Source organism: Staurois parvus, unplaced genomic scaffold (assembly GCF_062004578.1).
Source record: "Staurois parvus isolate SC_StPar_1 unplaced genomic scaffold, SC_StPar_1.0 ptg000142l, whole genome shotgun sequence".
In the NCBI taxonomy this organism is placed as follows: Eukaryota; Metazoa; Chordata; class Amphibia; order Anura; family Ranidae; genus Staurois; species Staurois parvus.
This window is the reverse complement of record NW_028317938.1, coordinates 1,852,022-1,874,187: the sequence shown is the minus strand read 5'-3', so window position 1 is coordinate 1,874,187 and position 22,166 is coordinate 1,852,022. Positions and strand designations below refer to the sequence as shown.

The 22,166-nt window shown below is 41.0% G+C and overlaps 1 protein-coding gene across 1 annotated transcript in view; it reads right to left on the bottom strand.

Moving 5' to 3' along the window:
• IP6K3 (inositol hexakisphosphate kinase 3) overlaps positions 1-21,680 on the bottom strand; it is a 236,650-nt gene extending 214,970 nt beyond the window's left edge. The window contains 1 exon segment of the mRNA XM_089673602.1: positions 21,500-21,680. Within this exon segment, the coding sequence (XP_089529728.1) occupies positions 21,500-21,671 (172 nt within the window). The 5' untranslated portion in view covers positions 21,672-21,680.
• Positions 21,681-22,166: the final 486 nt, after the last annotated feature.

Sequence of the window (22,166 nt, the reverse complement as noted above, 5' to 3'; positions counted from 1 at the left end):
CAGAAAAGTAATAGAGGGGACATGAGATGGCAAAAAAATAAAAAAAAACTGACAGGAGTGTTATAATCCCTCCAAAATGAAAAAAAAAAGTTTTGCCTTTGGTTCTGCTTTGAGGGAAATAGACTGTACAATTTGCAAGTTGTTCCAGAGCTTAGTAAATGAGATAGAGCTTCACTTTACAAATCACATGCATGGAAAAAAAAACAGCATTTTTTGCTTTCACGATTAGATGGTGGAAGTCAGCAGAGCTCCCCCTCATTTAATAAGCTCTGGAACAACTTCAGTTGCAAAGTGCTCAGTCTATGCGCCTTTAGATAAATCAACCCTATTACATGTCGTAAAATATACTTATTTTCTCTTGTCATTTCACCAGATTTTTAGAGACTTTTTTGTGTATATACAAGCATATACATAATTTGCTGCCCAAACCTCCCAATCACTCTAAACATAATACAATCCACCTGCATATCACAATGGTCTAATCCCTTGTTAGAACATATGACAAGTGCAGTGGGATACTTTATTTTTCACAATTTTTTTAGAGATATCTTCCCACTGACATCATTGATCTTTTTAGCTATCTATAAGGGGGTAATTCTTACCAGTGACCAAATTTTCAGAGATTTAATCTCCAAATACAGAAAGGTTTCTTCACAGTAAGAGCTGTGAAAATGTGGAATTGTGTAAATTAATTGGTTTACGTGAATGCTGTACCATCTACAAATGGCGGTATATATACTGGAGTTTTTATGTATTTATTTTTTATACTAGTAATGGCAGAGATCAGCAACTTATAGCAGGACTATGGTGGGCATTCTGACACTGGGTTTCTTCACAGTAAGAGCTGTGAAAATGTGGAATAGACTCCCTCAAGAGTTGGCTCTGGTCAACTCAGTGGATTGCTTTAAAAAAAAGGCCTGGATTCTTTCCTAGATACACAGAATATAACTGGATACTAACATTTATAGGTAAAGTTGATCCAGGGAATATCCGATTGCCTATCGGGGGATCAGGAAGGAATTTCCCCTGCAGGAGAAAATTGAATCATGTTTTGCTGGGTTTTTTGCCTTCCTCTAGATCAAAGGTTTCAAACTGGCAGCCCTCCAGTTGTTGCCAAACTACAAGTCGCATGAAGCATTGCAAGATTGACAGTTACAAGTATGACTCCCAAAGACAGAGGCATGATGAGACTTGTAGTTTTGCATCTAGATCAACTGTGGGTATAGGAATATAACTTTTTTTATGGTTGAACTGGACAGACTTTTGTCTTTTTTCAGCCAGGCTAACTATATAACTATTGTGGATTGAGTAAAGGGGGGGGGGGTTATAACCCCCTGTCTGTTTTATACCCCCTTCCTGACCAGGCCAATGCTATCATATTTTATCTGATAATTACTCAATCATGCTACACTGTATCCAAACTAAACCTTTATCTTAATTGTGACACAAATAACACTTTCTTTTGGTGGTATTTAATCACAACTGGGTTTTTTTATTTTTTTGCAAAAAGTGTGAATGTTTTGAAAAAAAACATTTTTTTTTTGGTTTCTATTATAAAATTTTACAAATAAATAATTTATAGTAATAAAATTAGGCCAGATACTGATATTTATCTTTGGTAAAAATAACCCACATTAGTGTATATTATTTAGTCTATGTGAAAGTTATAGAGTCTACAAGCTGCGCTATGCATCATTGAAAATTGATCACACCTGATGTACTGACTGCTTATCTCATTTCTTGAGGCTTTGAAATGTGTGGACAGTACAAATACCCCACAAATTACCCTTTTTTGGAAAGTAGACAGTCCAAGGTATTTAGTAAGAGGCATGGTGAGTTTTTTGAAGTTGTATTTTTTCCCACAGTTCTTTGGAAAATGAAGAAACTATTATTAATTTTTTTTTTCACAAAATTGTCATATTAACAAGTTATTTCTCGGGGTGTGGCTAGAATGCAAGCTAGGAAGGATATGTGGGAAGAGAGTTCCGTAGTCATCATGCTATATTCATCCTGTTCCTGGGTGCTGTACCGATCCCGTGGGCACTGGCAGGCTCCCCATCCTTCTTGGAACCACTGAGGCGACTATCATGTCAGCAAAGGCCAAGACAAAACTGCAGGGGGACCTGAAACCTCGGAGCCTTGGGAAGGGGCGGGTCATGTGCTCACCCAGCACCATCTTTCCTCCTTGCTCTGGAGAGGCTGCTCTACAGGCATCTAGAATGGATTGTGGTCCATCTGTAGCCTCCCCAGCGACTGCCTCTGCATAGCTGGCTACCACTATGTCTCAGTCGCCTCTTCCGGCTGATCAGGATGCGAACACCATCACAAAGCCTATCCTGGATACCATTGCAGGCAGTATATTTGCTCTTATGCCCTGAATTGACCAACTTGCTTCTGAGTGCACATTAACTTGCCATGTTTTGGATAACATTACAGTGAGACACTCTGAGGTACAGGACCGCATTGGTTTGGTGGAAAATATTCAGGGATCTCACACAGCACAACTGTCAGACCTACAATCCCTGGTATAGTCTCTGATGAATAAAGTGGAGGATGCTGAAAATAGGCAGAGAAGAAATAACATCAGCGTGGTAGGCCTACCAGAGGGAGTGGAGACATCACACCCTGCCATCTTGCTGAATCTTTTTTTAAAAAGTAGCTTGATATGCATGAGATGCCACCAACCTATATTGTGGCGAGGGCTCATAGGGTCCCCATGGACAATCGTGACTGATGGGCGCTGATGAGGCTCCACTGATGGGGCAGCACTGATGGGCACTGATAAGCTACACTGATGATGCAGCAGTGATGGGCGCTGATGAGGCTCAACTGATGAGGCAGCACTGCTGGGCACTGATAACGGACACTGGTGAGGCAGCACTGATATGGCACAACTTATGGGCACTGATGAGTGGCACTGATGAAGTTGCATTGATGTGGCAGCACTGATGGGCACTGATAAGTATCACTGGTGAGACAGCACTGATAAGCGGCACTGGTGAGGCAGAACTGATGGGCACTAATGAATACTGATGGGCACTGTGTGGCAGTGTAATCACAAAGTGTAATGAATCACTCACTGTCTCTGGCACAGATCATCTCCTTCTCTCTAACTCCATCTCTTTGTGAGGGAAAGGACCTGTCAAACTCCCGATGACCCAGCTTTATTTACACTTGTGATCGTGTCATTGGACACAGCGATTACGTGGAAAAGGGCCACTGGGATTGAACCCTTACCCCCATCTGTGATACTCTGTGCCCAAGGCACACATCGATTACAGTTACGATGTGTGCCCTAGCAGGCACGTGGGAAGCTCATTTACAGGAGGATGTCCATGGACTCCCTCCCAGAATGAGAGAGCTGCTCTGTAGTCGTCATTCGGCTATGGCGCTGTAAGGAAGTGGTTAAATTATGTGCAAAATGTGAAAAACAAATCCACGACAATATCAGGTGTAATAAATCTACCCCAAAGTGACATGAAAGAAGTTCTCCTTTATGTTGTTCAAAGGATTTTTGCATGAACCACCGCAATCAGCAATCCACTTACCCTATAAGATTGACCACTTAAAAGAATAAACTGATCAGACATAGTTTGTATATTAAAAAAAAATTAGTCAGGTAACTCAGATCCACATTTTTTATTATACTACCATACAGGAAGAAAGGATGCAGACAATGACTGTGCAACATATAAGTTATTAAAAGCATAAAAAATGCACACATATGGTGTATGTGAGGAACACTCCACTTCCTATACAATCACGTGAGTGAACTCTCTGGGGTGATGCTATGCGGTTGTGGCCTGCCCAACGTGTTATGTCTCACATACTGTATGTTCAACATTGACAGGAACCATATACCACTTGTGGATTTGATTTTCACAAGTTGCACATGATTCAAGGGAAGTTGGTCATTTTGCGCATTCTTTGCCACTTTTATTGTGATATAATTTTTGTATGTTAAATCACCGTAGATCTATGTATTAACTTTGCACTGACTGGCACATTAGTGCTTGCACATTTATTATGTTTTATGTAAGAGTGATTATATGTATTTGAGGAATATTACTATTATATTATATTTTTGGATAAGGTTATTTATTTTTTTAGTGATGATTTAGTGTGTATGAAGCCCTAAAATGCCAGGACAGTACAAACATCCCCAAAATTACCCATTTTGTAAAGTAGACACTCCAGGGTATTTAGTAAAAAGCATAGTGTGTTTTTAAGTTGTAAATTTTTACAATAAAAAAAAGTAGAAATAAAATAATATTTTACTTTTTTTTTTACAAAGGTTTAATTTTAACAAGTTATTTCTCATACACAGCATAGGTACATTACTGTTACACCTCAAACACACATTCTTCTACTCCTGAGTATGGGGATACCACATGTGAGACTTTTTCACTGCCTAGACGCATAGAAGAGCTCAACATCGAAGGAGCACCTTCAGGTTTTCAAAAGGCATAAATAATGCACCTGATTTTCTGATTTCCAATTACACTTCTTGAGGCCCTGGAGTGTCAGGACAGGAGGAACACCCACTAAATGACCACATCTTTGTGTGCTCACATTTATTTGCCTTATACCTGCATAGAGGGGCCCAGCATCCAAGAAGCACTTTTAAGCTCTCAAGGTTCATGAATTAGGCACCTAATATTCCTACCCATCACATGTATATAAGTCTCAAAGTGTCAGGACAGTAGTACACTATGATGCCTGGCTCCTGGGGCCAATGCTGAGGATAACCAGGATAGAGAAGGGGTAGGATGAAGAAGTGTTACACGGTGGCACCTGTCACAATCTGTGAGTTACTTGCTTCTGACCTGACCCCTGAACTGTGTGCATTACCCTGTGGGATCGCCCTTATCTCTGTGCATTACTTGTACTCTATACATTATTTAATACTGACCCCTGAACTCTATGACTTACTTAATCCTGACCCTGAACTCTGTGCATTGATGGTGTATGTGTGGGAAGCAAGGGGGTTAGCTGTGCTGGGTTGTGGGCAGGGGCGGACTGACCATTTGGAAACTCGGGCACTGCCCGAGGGCCCGGGGTCAGTAGGTGGCCCCATGAGATGCCCCTGGTACCTTTCTCATAGGCTTTTTTGAGTTTGGGCAAGGACGCAGGGACCCCATGATCCCCTATTGCCCAGGGGCCCCATGAGTTGTCTGTCCTCCACTGGTTGTGGGAGACATGAGGCATGAGACAAGGGGGCTGGTGACAGCAAGGCTTTGCTTCCTGATATCTATGAGTGCTGCTTAGGCACAATTAACCTTTCTAACTGTTCCCTATAACATAGAAAATTTTTGCTTTTGATGTTCAGCTACATTTTAGGCTACATTATATATCAGTTGAATGGTTACCTTTACAACTAATGTTGTTCCTTCCTACAGTTCCATATGCCACTACCTCATCTAGATTTTTCATGTATGAGAAAAGTTCAAGTATGGTATGCAGGAAAGAAATGCTACATTATATTTATTTCTGGTAAACGTTTTGCAGTTGCAGTCATCCAATCCTCCCCTTTCTGAAGATTATTACCCTAGGCAACTGTATATTAGGTTTTGTCTTCTTTTCTCCACATCCTGTTTAATTCCAGTATGGTCCTTTTTATTCTGATCTCAATATATACAGTAGAATCTACCGTATTTTTCGCTCCATAGGATGCACTTTTTTCCCCAAAAAAATGGGGGAAAATGTCTGTGCTTCTTATGGAGCGAATATGGAGCAGCTGGCCCGGTATTCCCGCCGCAGCCATGTTAGAATACCGGGCCGGCCGCTCGGCTCTACTGTGTAGAAGAACCCACTGCTTGGTCCTACCTGCTCCTCGGTCCACCGGTGTCCTGCATTCACCGGCTGTCTTTTCTCCCTCGCACCGGCATCTTAAGTGAGGGAACCCAGCTGCGACAGTTTGCGGCTTCATAGCCGGGTGCCCACTGCACATGCGTGTGAAGCGCTGCACTTTGTGAATGGCCCCGTAGTCTTCTAGGACCTGTCACATGTCCCACAAGACTACAGGGAGGGGGGGGGGACAACTCAGCCGAAGTGGGAGTGGGTACCTGTCAAATTCGGGTACCTACCCCCCCCCCCCCGTCTGCAGTCTCTGGTCATCTCCTGTGCTGTGTCTGCAGTCTCTGGTCATCTCCTTGCTGTGTCCGCACTGCCACCCCCCAAAGGTCTGCAGTCTCTGGTCATCTCCTGTGCTGTGTCCGCAGTCTCTGGTCATCTCCTGTGCTGTGTCCGCAGTCTTTGGTCATCTCCTGTGCTGTGTCCGCAGTCTCTGGTCATCTCCTGTGTTGTGTCCGCAGTCTCTGGTCATCTCCTTGCTGTGTCCGCAGTCTCTGGTCATCTCCTGTACAGTGTCCGCAGTCTCTGGTCATCTCCTGTGCTGTGTCCGCAGTCTCTGGTCATCTCCTGTGCTGTGTCCACAGTCTCTAGTCATCTCCTGTACTGTGTCCGCAGTCTCTGGTCATCTCCTGTACTGTGTCTGCAGTCTCTGGTCATCTCCTGTACTGTGTCCGCAGTCTCTGGTCATCTCCTGTGCTGTGTCCGCAGTCTCTGGTCATCTCCTGTACTGTGTCCGCAGTCTCTAGTCATCTCCTGTACTGTGTCTGCAGTCTCTGGTCATCTCCTGTAGTATTTCCGCAGTCTCTGGCCATCTCCTGTAGTACGTCTGCAGACTTTGGTCATTTCCTGTAGTACATCCGCAGTCTCTGGTCATCTCCTGTACTATATCCGCAGTCTCTGGTCATCTCCTGTACTATATCTGCAGTCTCTGATCATCTCCTATACTGTGTCTACAGTCTCTGGCCATCTCCTATACTATGTCTGCAGTCTCTTATGATCTCCTGTACTATGTCTGCAGTCTCTGGTCATCTCCTCTACTATGTCTGCAGTCCATTGGTTCAGAATATTTTTTTTCTTGTTTTCCTCCTCTAAAATCTAGGTGCGTCTTATGGTCAGGTGCGTCTTATGGAGTGAAAAATACGGTATGTTTTTGAATCCTTTGGTGTACTATCCCTACCCTAATCCTGTTCATATCATATATGCCCTCTCCCACTAGCTTCATTATTTCAATAAGTATCATTCATTTTCATATTCACTATATTTTCTAATAACACATACTGTATGCCTATACACTAGGTACTTCCTACCGACACTCCAACATAAGCTCCACTATATGGTACAAAATGATCTGCTTCTAAAAATCTCCCAACCTTTCTCATTAAAATCACTTGGATGTAGTCAATGAACGTTTTATAAAGGTTTTGCCTAAATGTCAAAGCAATTTAAAGCAAATCAGAATGGTAGAAAGAGCTAAGGATTTTGTACTCCAAGAAGTGGCTTATTTTAGAGGGTATATTTCAGATAAATTGCTTGTCATATAAATATATACTGAAAATTACCACATTTTGATATACACTTATACATAAACACATCACAGCATTATTCATAGCAGGTTTCATTTAACAGAAGCCTTCTTGTTTCCTTTGAATTTGTACCTTTGGTTCACTAATGTTGTAATCACATTCCATAAATTCTCTACCTGTTTTGGTCTACTCTGCAGGTATCTTTTTATGTTTCCATACTAATATTATACAGAATATTTTACTGTATTTGTAATTTACACTGAAATATTTTAAGTATATGGAGCAAATATTCAGTGCATTAATAGTTACATTGTAAATTCTAAAATGCAAGAATTATGTAAAAAGAAAGATCACAACCTGATGCCTGCTTAACAAACTTTGTGTTTTTTAACTCAACCTTCCTAAAGTGTTTCTAAAGGCTGAAGGTTTTTTACTTTCATGCATTCAATGCATGAAGGTAAAAAACCTTCAGAGTTCAGCCCCCTTTCCCCCAGCCCCCCTAATACTTACCTGAGCCCAATCTCAATCCAGCGATGTGCACAAGAGCAGTGGCTCTCCCAGCTCTCTCTCTCCTCAATCACTCAGTAGCTCCTGCTGCTGTCAATCATAGCCAGTGAGGAGGGAACAGGGGGTGGGGTCAAGCCATGCTCTGTGTCTTTTATGGATACACAGAGCGGAGCTCGAGAGTGAGCATGTACAAGTGCCCTCATAGCAAGGGGCTTGCTATGGGGGCACTCAGCAGGGGGGAGAAGCCAGGAGTTCTGCCTGGGGACCCAAAAAAAGAAGGTTTTGGGGCTTCTCTGCAAAACCATTGCACAGAGCAGGTAAGTATGACATGTTTGTTATTTAGAAAAAAAATACCTTTAGTATCACTTTAATGAAGAGGAAGACAGAGTTAGGTACCCAAATCCCAATACCAGGATAAAATAAAGCCTCCTCCCACCACTTATACCTGACTGCTGGATTAAAAAACAAACAAACAAAACTTTCTAAATGTATAATACATTTTCACTTTTCTTAAGCTATGGTTATATGATCATCCAGCACCTTGTCCTTTTTCTCTCCATTAGTGTCCTGGATGGGTTCTTCTTCTGAATGGACAATCCCATTGGCCACCCAGAGGAGGAGTTCTCTTAGAATCTAGAAGAGGGCTGACATTTTACCAAGGGGAGCAAAGAGGACCAGCTGGTGAGTGTTAATGTGCATTGCTCAATTAGTGGTCCCTGCAGGCGGAAATGGCATCCACGAAGAACCTGGATAGGGGTGAGGATAACTGGTCTTTAATGAAGAGATGAAAAATGGTGAAAAGCAAAAACCCACAAGTTGCAGGAAAACATTTCCTGTACACAAAAATTCTAAACAAACCTAAAAAGTTTTCAAACATAACATGTTCACATTAGGATTCCAAGGCACCTTCTTGATTGTTAATTTTACTAAAGCTAAACTCCAGGCAGATATAAAAGACATAAATAAATACAGAATTATATACATTATTGGACCATAAATGTATGCAAACAGTGTAAGTATTTTTTATGATTTGCAATCCACTGCTGTAATGCATTGCTGGTTTGGAACTCATAATTTATTCCACATACATCATCATACAGTTGTAAATGATCTTTAACTCATGATGCCCAGGTGGTCAGAAATGTATACAAAAGAGCATAGAGTCCAGGCTGACATGATTTACCTGCTGCAGGGACACAGACATGTGCTCGCTGGAAATTTTTGTTTAGTTTTTAATGCATTTGTTCAGTGAAGAATTTTGTTTCATCATATTTGTTATGTTGTTTTGTATCTTTGGCACTCATTTTGTATTTAATCTTTGGTCTGGGTGGATTAAAAAATTATAGCAGTTTTTCCAGAAGATTGCTATATTATTATACAGGATTTATATAGCGCCAACAGTTTGCAATTTGTCCCTTTTATATACACTCTCTACCATACAGTGGTTAAATTCAAAGTGAATAAAATATATATTATTATTATATAGTGTTTATATAGCGCCAAAGGGTTTGCTCAGCGCTGTATATTAGAGTGGGGGAACAGTACATGAGACAATACAGTAACAATACAATACACGAAGGGTTCGAGGGCCCTGCTCTTTCGAACTTACAATCTAGTATATAAATGAAATACGTAATCCACAAAAGTATGCATATATTATATAATTGAAAGTACCAAGAAAGTGTCCATGTGCAAATAAAAAGTCTCTTAAATGATTCTCAATATAGTCCACCGTGCAAAAAAGTGGTAACACTTGTAGAGTGCAAGAACCCTATTCCTAGAAGACAGTGCTATCCATGAGATTGGTGAGTGGGCAAATGCCCAAACTCTTTCTGACAACACTCTAGAGACGCTGCACCTTTACACCTGAGTACCAGGAGATCTTTGCATTGAGCATTTACCACAGCCTAGCTGTTATCTTCATTGAAATACCATTACTCACTACTGTATATGGGCCCCATCATTGCTAGCAGTAGACAACTACTATCATGTCAGGAACTTTAAACACCTCAGGATTGCTATTGAAGTTGTTTTTTTCTATTTAAAAGGACCTCTTCACATCTAAGCCATTGTTATTCAAATTAGGTGTATTTACCCATTTATGCCAGAGTATGTACAGTGGATATAAAAAGTCTACACACCCCTGTTAAAATGTCAGGTTTCTGTGATGTAAACAAATGAGACAAAGATAAATCACTTTAGAACTTTTTCCACCTTTAATGTGACCTATAAACTGTACAACATAGTTGAACAACAAACTGAAATCTTTTGGGGGGGGGGGGGGGGGTAAACATAAAAAACTAAAATAATGTGGTTGCATAAGTGTGCACACCCTCTTATAGCTGGAGATGTGGCTGTAATCAGAATTAAGTGATCCCATTCAAAATCATGTTAAATAGGAGTCAGTACACACCTGCCATAATTTAAAGTGCCTCTGATTAACCCCAAATAAAGTTCAACTGTTCTAGTAGGTCTTTCCTGACATTTTCTTAGTCGCATCCTACAGCAAATGCCATGGTGCGCAGGGAGCTTCCAAAGCATCAGAGGGATCTCATTGTTAAAATGTATCAGTCAGGAGAAGGGTACAAAAGAATTTCCAAGGCATTAGATATACCATGGAACACAGTCAAGACAGTTATCATCAAGTGGAGAAAATATGGCGCAACAGTGACATTACCAAGAACTGGACCTCCCTCCAAAATGGATGAAAATACGAGAAGAAAACTGGTCTGGGAGGCTGCCAAGAGGCCTACAGCAATATTAATGGAGCGGCAGGAATATCTGGCAAGTACTGGCTGTGTGGTACATGTGACAACAATCTCCCATATACTTCATATGTCTGGGCGATGGGGTAGAGTGGCAAGACAGAAGTCTTTTCTTACGATCAAAAACATCCAAGCCCGACTAAATTTAGCAAAAACACATCTGAAGTATCCCAAAAGCATGTGGGAAAATGTGTTATGGTCTGATGAAACCAAGGTTGAACTTTTTGGCTATAACTCCAAAAACAACACTGCACATCACCAAAAGAACACCATACTCACATTGAAGCATGGTGGTGGCAGCATCATGCTTTGGGGCTGTTTTTCTTCAGCTGGAACTAGGGCCTTAGCCACGGTAGATGGAATTATGAACAATTCCAAATACCAGTCAATATTGGCATAAAACCTTCAGGCTTCTGCTAGAAAGCTGAACATGAAGAGAAACTTCATCTTTTAGCATGACAACCACCAAAAGCATACATCCAGATCAACAAAGGAATGGCTTCACCAGAAGAAGATGAAAGTTTTGGAATGGCCCAGACCTGAATCCGATCCAAAATCTGTGGGGTGATCTGAAGAGGGCTGTGCACAGGAGATGCCCTCGCAATCTGACAGTTTTTGCAAGGAAGAGTGGGCAAATATTGCCAAGTCAAGATGTGGCATGTTGATAGACTCATACCCAAAAAGACTGAGTGCTGGAATCAAATCAAAAGGTGCTTCAACAAAGTATTACTTTAAGGGTGTGCACACTATTTTTACTTCCCTCCACCTAAAAGATTTCAGTTTGTTGTTCAGTTGTACAGTTTATAGGTCACATTAAAGGTGGAAAAAGTTCTGAAATGATTTATCTTTGTCTCATTTTTTTACTTCACATAAACCTGACATTTTACCAGGGGTGTGTAGACTTTTTATATCCACTGTGTATATATAATCTGTTAACCATTGCTATTTGATTATTTCCATTTAAACAGTGTTTCACTTTTATCCGTTATCTGGAGATGTACCTCCTAAACCTTCATTCTTTGATCTACACTTTTGAATGAGCCTAATATAGAGGTGTTACTAAAGAATCGTTTCTCTTGCATTATCATTTCATGTTGAAATATATCCGAACCTAGTGTGTCAGAGGTGTCGGGACACTTTCAAGGTCAGGGCAACCACTTGGGACAAGCATTATCAAGTGGCCCCTGCGGGGGTAGCGCTACAATAGCAAAAAAACAAAAAACCCAGTGGTGGTTAAATACCTCCACAAAATGCTCTGTCTCAAAAACTTATATAAAATTCATTTGGGTACAGCATTGCATGACGGAGTAATTGTCATTCAAGTGTGAGAGCGCTGAAAACTAAAAAATGGCCTGGGCAGGAAGAGGGTGAAACAGTCTGGTCTTGAAGTAGGTAATGCTATTGACAGACTACAGCTTACATGTCATTTTTTTAAATCTCATTTCCTGCTTTGTCTGTATCCACATTCTAATCCCAGTTTATATGAACAGATCCCTGATATACAGTTGCAAGAAAAAGTATGTGAACCCCTTGGGATTACGTGGAGTTTTGCATGAATTGGGCATAAAATGTGCTCTGAACGTCATCTAAGTCACAACAATAGAAGAACACAGTCTGCTGAACATAATACTACACAAACATTAGATGTTGCCATGGTTTAATTGCACATAACATGTAAACATCCACAGTGCAGGGAGGAAAAAGTATGTGAACCTTTGGACTTAATAACTGGTTGACCCTCCTTTGGCAGCAATAACCTCAACCAAACGTTTCCTGTAGTTGCAGATCAGACCTGCACAACGATCTGGAGTAATTTTGGACCACTCCTCTTCACAAAACTGTTTCAATGTAGCAATATTCTTGGGATGTCTGGTGTCAATCGCTCTCTTAAGGTCATGCCACAGCATATCAATCGGGTTGAGGTCAGGACTGGGCCACTCCAGAAGGTGTATTCTGTGCTGTTGCAGCCATTGTTTTGTTGAATTACTTGTATGCTTTGGGTCATTGTCCTGTTGCATCACCCATCCTCTGAGGAGCTTCAGTTGGCGGACAGATGGTCGTACGTTTTCCTGCAAAATGTCTTGATAAATTCTGGAATTCATTTTCCCATCAATGACAACAATCCGTCCAGGCCCTGAGGCAGCAAAGCAGCCCCAAACCATGATGCTCCCTCCACCATGTTTTACAGTGGAGATGAGGTTTTGATGTTGGTGTGCTGTGCCTTTTTTTCTCCACACATAGTGTTGTGTGTTCTTCCCATACAACTCAACCACGGTTTCATCTGTCCACAGTAGATTTTGCCAGTAGTGCTGTGGAACATCCAGGTGCTCTTTTGCAAACTTCAAACGTGCTGAAATATTCTTTTGGACAGCAATGGCTTCCTCTGTGGTGTCCTCCCATGTACTCCATTCTTGTTTAATGTTTTCCTTATTGTAGATGTGTCAACAAATGTTAGCATGTGCCAGAGATTTCTGTAGGTCTTTAGCTGACACTCTGGGATTCTTCTTTACCTCATGCAGCATTCTGCGCTGTGCTCTTGCAGTCATTTTTACAGGACGACCATGGCTAGGGAGAGTAGCAACAGTGCTAAACTTTCTCCATTTGTAGACAGTCTGTCTTACCGTGGACACATGAACATCAAGGCTTTTGGAGATACTTTTGTAACTCTTTCCAGCTTCATGTAAGTCAACAATTCTTGATCGTAGGTTTTGTGAGAGCTCTTTTCTGCGAGGCATGGTTCACATCAGACAGTACTTCTTGAAACCAGTAAACCCAAAACAGGTGTGTGTTTTTTAAGGGCAGGACAGCTGTCAGCAACACATCCAATATCATCACATTGATTGGAGTCAAGGTTGGTTCACTCCTGGCTCCAATTATCTCTGGGAGAAGTCATTAAGCTAGGGCCTCACATACTTTTTCCTCCCTGCACTGTGAATGTTTACATGTTATGTGCAATTAAACCATGGCAACATCTAATGTGTGTGTAGTATTATGTTCAGCAGACTGTGTTCTTCTACTGTTGTGACTTAGATGACGTTCAGAGCACATTTTATGCCCAATTCATGCAAAACTCCACGTAATCCCAAGGGGTTAACATACTTTTTTTTGCAGCTGTATGCTGTCCCTGGACTCTGGATCCCAGAAACCTTTTCCTGTTCTATTCTGAATATCGACTACAGTATGTTCTTATTAACAAGTTCCTCTGCTGCAGGTGCCCCGGTAACCCTCAAATACGGCCAGTCATCGCTGATGCCTGTGACATTCATTTGTACACCTTGAAATATTTCCATTCCTCATATTCTATCTAGGAATTGCAGAAAGAAGCTGTTTCCTTAGCACTTTGAATACTATTTTCATGGCTATCATGAAGGTCTCCTGCAGACCTGTCAGTATATCAGCTTGCCCGTACGGGATGTATGGGCAAGCAGATATACTGACAGGAAGATTCAATGAGGAATACAAGATGACAGCCGCTAAGGCTGTCGGGACTTAAAGTTCAATTATTCACAGAACTCTGTTAATGAAAGACGCAGTCGTGTGGGCAGATCCTGGCATGGCCGCACTCTTTTTTTAATACTGACAGCTAGTACGGGATTAAGCACGAGATCGTGTGAAACGCGTTATCAGGTCCTGTATTCATGTCATGGTGTTTTGTGTGTTCTATGGATCAATAAATATGCATTATATTTATTAATCCTCTGGTGTGCGGCTGACCCTTCTTCCTATTGCATCGTCTGTGGTGGCGAGCCAGAGTCGTGAATCACAGGGAGGGGGCAGCAGGTGGCAGCGGAGGCAGCGGCAGCGGCAGCAGCATTGGGAACATGTTACATGTTCCACCCTAAAAACGGGTGGAACATGTAATATTTTCCCAAAGGTGAACTTATCCTTTAAGTATCATTAAAGATTAGTATACACCTTGAACAAAGTATTGAGGAGTGCATACATACAGTATATGTATATGTACACACATAAGTCTACAGGATGTTTGTATGTGTGGAGGTTTGTATGTTTAACACTTCCCCCAAAGGAGCCGCTAGTTAAGATGGGCCCTGTTAAGCCTTGTTGCTGGCCGTGACCTTCCCAAATACCTCAGACTCTTTGACACCCCAGGCTGAGTACTCAGACACACAATTTCACAGATAAATCACTGACAGTGACATTAGTGCCCAGTTATAAAGCTATTTTAAAGAACTCGAGCATCAGAGCATTTAGTAAAACACCCTAAATATATTGTCATAAAATAAAGTAGGTAAAGGTAGATAGAGATAAGTGGTGATACACTTAGTCACTTGTCGCCCGATGTTGTACATTTAATACGATGGGGTGGCACGGGCAGACACAGTCACATATATATAAATAACTGCCTTCTTCAAGGTCTGCAGGTTTGCACATGCGTGCCCCTTGCTGACCTGTGCTGTGATTGTGATTAGCTGATTTCAGCCAATCATTTGGCTAAAGTCCAATCACACACAGAGTTCTGTGTTTACAAAACACAGAACTCTGTTTACAGGGAACAGAGATCTGGCTGTTTTTTTTCACCCAGCAAGGCAGGGAGAAAAAACAGCCATATAGTAAGGTAAAAGCAGCATACTGTATGTTATAAACATTACACATTGTTAATCACACAATCAACCCCTTGATTGCCTAAACCTTTACCAGCCAGTGTAATTAGTACAGTGACAGTGTACGGTATTAGTAATGATCACTGTATTAGTGTCACTATTGATGTCAATGTTAATTAGCCAGTTAGCGTATCTCCCAGCCAGCACCAGATTGCTCGCCACACTATTACAGTCCCACTATAAGTTCCCGATCACCACCATTACCAGTATAGCATCATACTGGGTAAATTGCAGCATATATACACCACAGCTTGTAGACACTATAACCTTTGCAGAAACCTGTTAATATACACTTATTGGGATTTTTGTTTTTTACTAAATACATGTAGCAGAATACATTTTGGCCTAAATTTATGAAGAAATTAAATTTTTTTAATGGATATGTTTTATAACAGAAAGTAGGAAAATATTGCTTTTTTCCAAAATTTTTGGTCTTTTTTTCGTTTATATAATAGTTTTTAAAATACAGAATATTTACATGTAACTAGCCCCAGGTTTTACAAATCAGCCAAAACTGTAACAGAGTCACCTAGAGTATCATAGGGTCAGCCAGGAACAGGTAGTATAAACCCCTGGAGGCTATGCTGGCTTAGACCCTGGAGTGACTTTGCTAGGTATAAGTCTGCCTGCAGGACTTCAGTGTTCTCAGAAGTTGGAAAAAATGCTAAAGTCTTTGAAAATACTACGAACAGGGAGGGAAAATGTACAAAAACGGGAAAAAAATAGTTATTTCTGCCAGCGTGGTTTGGCCCTTTTTGGTGGTGCTCTAATGGTGATGGTAAGTGGCTTCCAGATACTTCCAGTTCAAGAAGATGAGAACTTGAGGAAGAACTCTGGCAGGAATAACTTGAACAAGGCTTAATAGTAATGAAAAGGGCAAGCAAACAGGTTCAGGAAGGGGTTACGTGGATCCGAACTAACAGGGTAATCTAGAACAGGTGATGTGACACTGGCAAATGGTATGCTTCATATGTACAGTAGTGTCTAATGCCTAGTACACATGATGAGAAAATCGGACACAAAATACCACTTTCAGAGCAATCGTACGATAATCTGATCATTAGTACACAGCTTTCAAGAGCCGATCATGGCAGTTCATGCTGAATTATCCGAAGCGACAAGCACAAAATTTTTTCTTGTAAAATAACAGAATGAACAATTTTCGTTTAATCAGCATATTATTTATCCGTAAACAATCGAGTGACCAAGAACAACACAATACAATACATTCAATCATCGCGGGAAGGTGTATTGTTTTATGAGAATTTTTGTAACTCTAGTAACCTTTTCTTTTTTGATATGAGACTAGTATGCAAGAAAAAAAAACAGCAACCATTCCTCCAATATTCTCATTGTGTGTATGAAGCTTAGTAGAACTTTGGGCAATTTTTTTTCTTCATTTTGGATAGAGTAAGGTAGGGTTATAACCCCTGTCATATTTTTTTCTCCATCTGTGTCCCATTGTGGAGATTTCTCTTCACTTCCTGCCCTACAGCCAAACAGGAAGTGAGAGGAAATTCCTGAAAATTAAGTGAATTCCTTGGGGACTCCCAGGACACTAGTGTCCCCATTGGAAGATTTCACCTCTTTTACTTTTTTGTGGGACAACCCATAATTTGGGATTTTCTTTTACTGTTAGTTTCGCTTTCAATGATTATGGTAAACAGGTCAAATAGAGAGGGTGAATCTCCATAAGGGGGGCAGAAACTGTAAAAAAAACTGACAAGCAGTCTAATCCTTCTGCTCTCTATCCAAATAAAAAAAAATGCCTTTAGGTATACTCTAAAGAACTGGATGGGAAACTGTGTTAGCTAGAGCCTTCCACTTTAGCTGTGGGTACCAACGGTGGGGGGGGCCCTCATGGATTGATGGCCTGAACCCGCTCTATATAGCTGTAGATGCAGTTGAAGTTTGGCAAGCCCGCACTGTGTGGCTGATGATGTTGCTGCACTGGAAGACTGTCTGTGTACTCAGCATTCTAGCCTAGACTTCCGCTTCCTTCCTCAGTCTGCCGCCAACGTCTTCTTTCTAATTGGCTCCTGGGTGAGAGGAGCTGACAGATAGAGATCCTTACTTCTTGGGATCCTTGGCACAAAATCATAGTTTATGAGATTGCTTGGCTAGCTCTCCTGCTCCCTGGTTGGTCTTTTCTTTTTTATTTAAATATGCATCAATTTTTCAGATAAACAAGTTATGCAAACATACTCATTAAAACCTTAGCTTATTATCAAACCCCCCCCTCCCCCTACCTATTTACCACCCACCCCCCCCCCCCCCCCATCCAATCCCTGACCCCTTCCTGTTCATTTCTGGAGATCGTAATCCCTATAAAGGAAGAACAAAATATGTTTCCATATTATTCTATGTTAATCCCCCATAACCTTTAAGGCTAGCCTTGACTTTTTGAATTTCTCCCATTTGTTCCATCTTGCCTGGTGACTCTCCATCTTATCTTCATTCAAATGATAAAGTTCCTCCAATTTACATATTTGATCCACCCTATCCATCCAGTCTTTTATTTTCGGCACCTCCTGTCTTCTCCAATACTTGGGTATCAGTCCCTTTGCTGCATTCAAATAGTACAATAAACTGAAAGCTTAGTACTATCAAAAAGGCAAATCTCTGGGTCTACTAGAATATCAACCTCTGTAATTTTCTGAATCAAGCTTACTATTTTCCCCCAATACTCTTGTATTTTAGAACACTCCCACCATATGTGATACATTGTGCCACTACCTCCACATCCACGCCAACATAAAGGTGAATGGTCTCCACTCAATCTGTGTGCCACACTCTGTGTGATATACCATCTTGCCAAACACTTATAATTCATTTCTACCTACTGCATATTTATATTTCCGTGGATTATTCTATACATTTTCCTCTGTTTTTCCGCATCTATTGTAACTCCTATTTCTCTTTCCCATTTTTCTATATATGGAGGACTTATATCTGCGTTTATTTGAGTGAGAATCTTATATATTTTAGAGGTTCCGTGTTTCCCATCTCCCCGTGTACCTAACAAGTGCTCAAAAGGATTCCAATCCTCTTTTATTCTTAAAGGCTTTAGAAGCTTTCCTATAAAGTGTTTCAATTGAAAATAATGCCACTCATCCATTCTCGTAAAAGCTTCTCTTTTTTTTACAATTCCTTAAGTGATCCTATTTCCTCCCCCACCATTTTATCCCTTAATTGTGCATCTTCCTTCTTAATCCACGTCCCTGTGATACCTTCTTTACCCGGGGGGGGGAAAACTCTGTGGACTTTAAGGGCATTAACAATGAACTAAAATTCCCATCCCATCTGTTCGTGTAAAACATCCCAAACTCTTAAAACATTAAATGTGAACAAACTTGTGCTGTCTGCTAATCCTCTGTATTGTGGAGGTAACCATACAATTCCAACTTAATTTAGTATTACTTAGTATATTTTCTATTTTTACCCAGCTTTTCCCCTCTGCATTATATGTCCAGTCAAAAATTCTCGCCATTATTACCGAGTTATATCTTTTTAAATCTGGGACTCCCAATCCTCCTTTCTCTTTATTTCTACATAACATTTCCTGGCTTATTCTCAGTTTTTTATTCCTCCAAATAAATCTTATTAACATTTTTTTAATTGATCTAAAGTATACTTCTGGTAGTTTAATTGGTATCATTTGAAATTTATATAATATTTTTGGAACAATCATTATTTTTATCAAATTAATTTCCTTAGTTCATCCCTGATCTCATTTAACAATGGGATATAATTAAATTTATACAAGTTCTTGGAGGGGACAGTTAATTTTATTCCTAGATATTTCAATTACTTTTCTCTCCACCCTGGTTGGTCTTTTGCTCTGCTACCAGAAAGAAAGGGGTGAGCTATGCGGGAGTATCTTAAACAGAATTGCAGCACAGCCAGCATGAGAAGAGGATTTTACACAGGCTGCTCTGGCTGCAATGTGGGTGGGGAGGGAAAGGATCGGCAGCTACATGGAACAGCTGACAGCAGGCCCCATATGCATAATAGTAAATCTGTACTAAGGAAGTATGGAGGCTGCAATTGCTGATAGCTCCTTCTGTAAATGCTGGTTGTATGGCTGTCATACTGTTATAGTAGTTTCACTACTTTGAGTCACTGCCCCACTGACTCACCTGTGATGTCCCTGATCTACTAACATTTCCAGGTTAGTGTTGTATGGTGCTGACACCAAAGATAGCCATGCAACTACCACTGTCTCCATACTAAATGACCACAGCACTCACTGTGCTGTTAACAGGCTCTACTTCGCTGAAGAGACTAAGGCCTCAGGTGGTATGGACACTCTGGCCTCAGTGTCCCCTCATCCCACACCAGCCTCCTCAATTATCCTCATTGGTGCTATGGCCCTGCATACATATCTTGCATTTGTTTACTGAAACAAGGAGGTGATCCTTGTGTGCACTGCTGGAACAACAATTCACACATGAGTAGACTTCCCACCTCTGCCTAACATCCATCTATTGCCTGGTGCTCAACCTTCAGCCCAGGGGCCACATGCAAACTTTTGTCACTTTTTGTGTGGAACTTGGGCCCCTTGAAGATATTAATTTGCGTTTCTCTATTGCCCTGTATAGCAGTGATTTCTAGCAGTCGTGTGTAACATGTCTCCAGTCAAGGACTCCTAAAACATGCCCCCAGTATCCAACAACTTCTATAGCATGTTCACAGTCTCTGACAGTCTCCTTCAGCATGTCCACAGTCTCCGACCATTTCTTGTATCATGTTTGCATTCTCTGATCACCTCTTGTGTCATGTCTGCAATCTCTAACCATCTCAGGTACCCTGTCCATAGCTCTTGTATCCTGTCTGCAGTCTCTGACCATCTCATGTATCATGTCTGCAGTCTCTGACAAAGTCCTGTACCATGTTTGCAGTCTCTGAAAAAGTCTTGTAAAATATCTGCAGTCTCTGACCACCTCTTATCTTGTCTGCAGTCTCTGTCCATCTCTTGTATCATGTCTTCAGTCACTGACCATCCCCTGTAGCATGTTTGCAATCTCTGATGATTTCTTGTATCATGCCGACAATCTCTGACCAAGTCCAGTACCATGTTTGCAGTCTCTGACCATCTTTTGTATCACATCTGCAGTCTTCTTACCAGGGGCAGACTGACAACTCATGGGGCCCCCGGGCAATAGGGGATCATGGGGCCCCTGTGTCCTTGCCCAAACTCAAAAAAAGCCTATGAAAAAGGTACCAGGGGCATCTCATGGGGACCCTACTGACCCCAGGCCCTCGGGCAGTGCCCGAGTTTCCAAATGGTCAGTCCGCCCCTGCTTCTTACTATCTCTCCGATCATGCCCAAGTCTATATGCTGTTGTGTGTCAGCTGTCTTTGACACTGAACATTTGTCAAGGGCTGCACTTGAGGCCTCCATATCAAGGAAGCTGATCACCATTGATCTATGGCAAGACTTACCGTATGCAATAGAACCCATTTATACCTTGGAGTCCGGGTGCGTTGTTTTAACGTGCTGGCGATGCACCAAAAGTCTGTAAAAACAGACATGCACCATTTTTTCAATGCATGTTAGTGCAATTGAAAAATACATCACAATGAGCTGACACATGTAACATGCGTTAAGGTTTTCGTTGCAGCTATATGCACATTATTAATCATAAACCGTGTGAATGAATTCTTAGGAGAAAAAGAGAACTTGAATTCCAGATTGTTTTGAATTGCCTCCATTTTATGTTCAAATGTAACAAACAATCTGTCCTGCACCTTAACATTGTGGTACTTCAATCAATCAATTAAACAATTCTATAAAACAAAGATGACATTTGCACAGTTGTCCGTATTGTCTGTCAGGTGTTGCTCTAGGTTTTATGAATGCTCTTTAGAAAAATGAATCTCAAGTCTTACAATTACAATTACACTCATATTAGTTGTAATACTTCACAACGTGACACCCTAAAGCAGCATTTCTCAACCTTTTCAACATGGAGGAACCCATCTCAAGGAACCCCTGCTAAAAAAATTGCTATGTCTATAACTTATGATACATTAGTTTGATGGTCAGTGGGAAGAATTTCAGATAGCTAAAAAGATCAATGGTGTCAGTGGGAACTTATCTGAAAGGTAAAAATTGCTCATTGCTAAAGGAACCCCTAGCAACCTCTGGAGGAACCCGAGGGTTTCATGGAACCCTGGTTGAGAAACTCTGCCCTAATGGGACAGTCCCAGTGTGGAAAGCACTCACCGTTGTATTTGGGGGTAAAGCTTCTCATCTCTTTGGGTAGCATTTCATAGAACCTTTGCTCCTGTGATACCAGCGGATTGCAGACCGTCTCACTGTCATAGACTAGCATGCTTGCGAGACCTGCGACTTGAGAATTGAGAGGCAGCAAAGGAATAGAATCACTAAACTCCATGTTATGTATACCTATCACTAGGCCACACTTGACAGGTTTGCTCCATTACTGTACAACACAAAATCAAGTCTTATTCATTTTATATTACCACAATGACAGAGCGATATTTCAGATGAGGCAGGTAAAGGCAGAGCAGACAGTGTTTAGTTTCAGGTAATTTTGCAACTGTATGCAAATAAACAATCTTCTTACATCTGTAATGTGTTACTATAAAATATATTTATTTGGACAATAATGTCATTTTTTATGCTTGGAGTGTAACAAGAACATATTCACTATAAAACAATCACATATCACTTCCTAATACATCATTTTAAAAAGGGAATGCACCAAAGCACAACTTGTTCTCTGTGGAAACTTTACATTTTTTTTCAGTTTTTTTTGTCATTTTCTTCCCAAAATTTTAGAAAAGACATATTAGTGGCTCTTTGTAGAGCAGATAAAAGCATATACAACCCCCAGTAGAACTCACAGTCTAATATCTGTACCACAGCT